The 2708-nt window shown below is 39.0% G+C and overlaps 1 protein-coding gene across 1 annotated transcript; it reads left to right on the forward strand.

Annotated features, from left to right (window-relative positions):
• Window positions 1-469: 469 nt before the first annotated feature.
• On the forward strand, window positions 470-2492 carry LOC120959305 (fibrinogen-like protein A). Its single transcript, XM_040382604.2, has one exon. It carries the CDS (start codon window positions 846-848, stop codon window positions 1638-1640), a length of 795 nt encoding a protein of 264 aa, XP_040238538.2. The 5' UTR covers window positions 470-845; the 3' UTR covers window positions 1641-2492.
• The last annotated feature ends 216 nt before the right edge of the window (window positions 2493-2708 follow it).

Below are 2708 nucleotides of genomic sequence, written 5' to 3' on the forward strand. Positions count from 1 at the left end.
CAACATACGATTAAAGATGCCTACATTATCAGAGAGTTCTTGATTGGTAGCGAGAGCCACTGGATGTTTTTGTTTATTTGCTAGTTTCATCGCCCATGCGTTGTTGTTTTCATGAACCACTGACCTCATCTTCATGCAAATACGGGAATTCATTTTTTGCTTGTTGATAATTTGGCTGAACTTTGAATGATACATTGCGACGTGCATGTTAGCATTGAGAGCGTATCAAAATTAGTCATGTAAAACCTTACAGCATTCTTCTCCTTTGGTCCTAATCTTATCAACCATTTTAATCGTAGTGATTAAAGAACCAACCGCCTAATAACTGACTCTAGATTAATGTGAGGTTGTATGTTATTTTCATTGATGTTTTATTTTGCATTTCTGGATGTCTGATAAGCTCTTCTTCGATTATTTACATTGCAGTTTTTTTAGTCCACTGGTGCCACTATAAAATGAGGCAGCATTGGTCATTGCCGCCCAGTGCTCATAGTAAAGAAGCAAAGTGATCGTTTCTAGCTCATCATGTTTGTTGCAAACATAATATTGGGCTTTGTGTTGGTTTTGATTTTAACATCGAAGGTGTACAGTACTGAGCCAAATGTAACAGATAAGAATTGCGGTGGATTTGCATTTGAAATGTTAGTGACTAAGCTAGAATATCTTCAGCACACACTAAGCGAGATGGATGCCGCGATGAAGCATACCGAAAAGACACTATTTCAGGCAATAAATCAGATAGGTCAAACAGTTGACCAGAAGCTGTCACATCAGGAAAACCTGACGCAAGGCTGATTAACAGTCATCAATCAGCAAAGCCAGACAATGGTGAACAATCTTACCACATGCAGAACCATTTCAATCACATGTTTTCGAATCATAGCTGGTCGATAAACGAACTGATGTGGAATGAGATTAGAATGCTTGTATCGAAAAACGATGTACCACGATCTAAGATCGATTCCGGTGACCATCCTCAAGCTGTAACGTTTCGATCGTGCAAGGAAAATCCATCGCAGCTGTCCGGCAAGTACATCATTCAGTCTACCGAAGCCGATGAACCGTTCCTGGGATATTGCGAACAGACTGCATTTGCAGGAGGTTGGTTGGTGTTTCAGCATCGTTACGATGGATCGGTCGGCTTTTACCGCAACTGGACCGAGTATCGGGACGGGTTTGGAAGCATTGATGGGGAGTTCTGGCTCGGGTTGGAGCAGTTGCACCGTTTGACGTCGGCACGAGTGTACGAGCTCTTGGTGGAGTTGAAAGATTTTTCTGGAAACTACATGTATGCACGTTACGATGAATTCGCGATCGGAAGTGAGGCGCAGCAATATCAGCTAACGAAGCTGGGATCGTACAGCGGTACGGCAGGAGACTCATTAATTTATCACAAAGACGCGAAGTTTTCGACGAGGGATCGAGACAACGATGACAATCAGGGGGGAAACTGTGCTTCCCGGTGCAGCGGAGCATGGTGGTACAAGAACTGTGCCGATTCCAACCTTAATGGCGTTTATATGAGAGAAAACGGAGCCAAAGCAATGAGCTGGTACCACTACAGATTATCTAGATTTGGTTTAGCTTACTCAAGACTGATGATTCGTGAAAGACAACAGATCAATAAAAGAAATGGATAAAGTATCAGTGATGGTTCGTTTTTATTTTGAGTTATATAGCTTGAAAAAAGAAGCAGGCAGATAGTTAAGTTAAGGATAATCATATAGATATATCCTATCGCATGGTTAATTTTATATTCCAGATTGTTTGATTTGGATCGTACATAAGTTGCATTTGTGTGGAATGATCGAACAAAAAATGAAAGACAATAATATTGCAATGGGATCGCGCTACAAACGGGAGATAAGAAATTCATTCCTTGGGGAAATAACCGTCGGATGTGCACACTGTAGCTGCTTCTCGATCTTGTTGGAGAATGTAAAACTACAGTCGTTGCCGCAAAATTTTGACTCTAACCCACCTATTTTCGACTAAATAATGACTATAGAACTAAAAAAATATATTTTTTCTCTTAAAGCAAACAGATTAAACGGGTTTTGTATTGTTGAGGTGATTTTAAATTACAATTGTCAAAAATCTGCTCAAATACCTTGTAAATTTGTCATGATTCCTACAAGAGTTGAAAAGTGATGAGTTCTAGACAAAATAGATGCGTTAGAGTCAAAAATTGATGCGGACTGTCACAAATTGATGCCTTAGAGGCAAAAATTGACGCGCACTGCCTATTATTGATGGCTGAGAGCTAAAATTAGGTGGCAACGACTGTATTATTTGCACACCCATTGAGGGTTAATGAGCGAGATATATTGGAGTGCGTATCAGCATGTCAGCACTCTCACGAGAATTGCCAACCTCATTTACCCGCATTACCATTGTGATTAGAGATTACTGCAAATTGTGTATAATACGAGCATTTAAGTATATTCAATACCAAATCCATCCGCTGAAATAAAGACTTATTTTTTATTTTTTATTTAATATTGTTGGAATTGTTTTGATATGGGATAAACCTTGTAATTAATAGTTTCTTTTCAAATATGAGCTATATTTTAAGAAATTATTAATAAATTTACTTGTCTAGCAAAATTTCTGATAAGCTTTGTTTGTTTAATCTTCAATGCATTCTTTCTACTATGCTGGGGCCATTTTAATAGGAGGCAGCATTTACCGCTCTTGCTCAGTTACAT

The sequence above is a fragment of the Anopheles coluzzii genome, chromosome 3, assembly GCF_943734685.1.
Source record: "Anopheles coluzzii chromosome 3, AcolN3, whole genome shotgun sequence".
Classification (NCBI taxonomy): Eukaryota; Metazoa; Arthropoda; class Insecta; order Diptera; family Culicidae; genus Anopheles; species Anopheles coluzzii.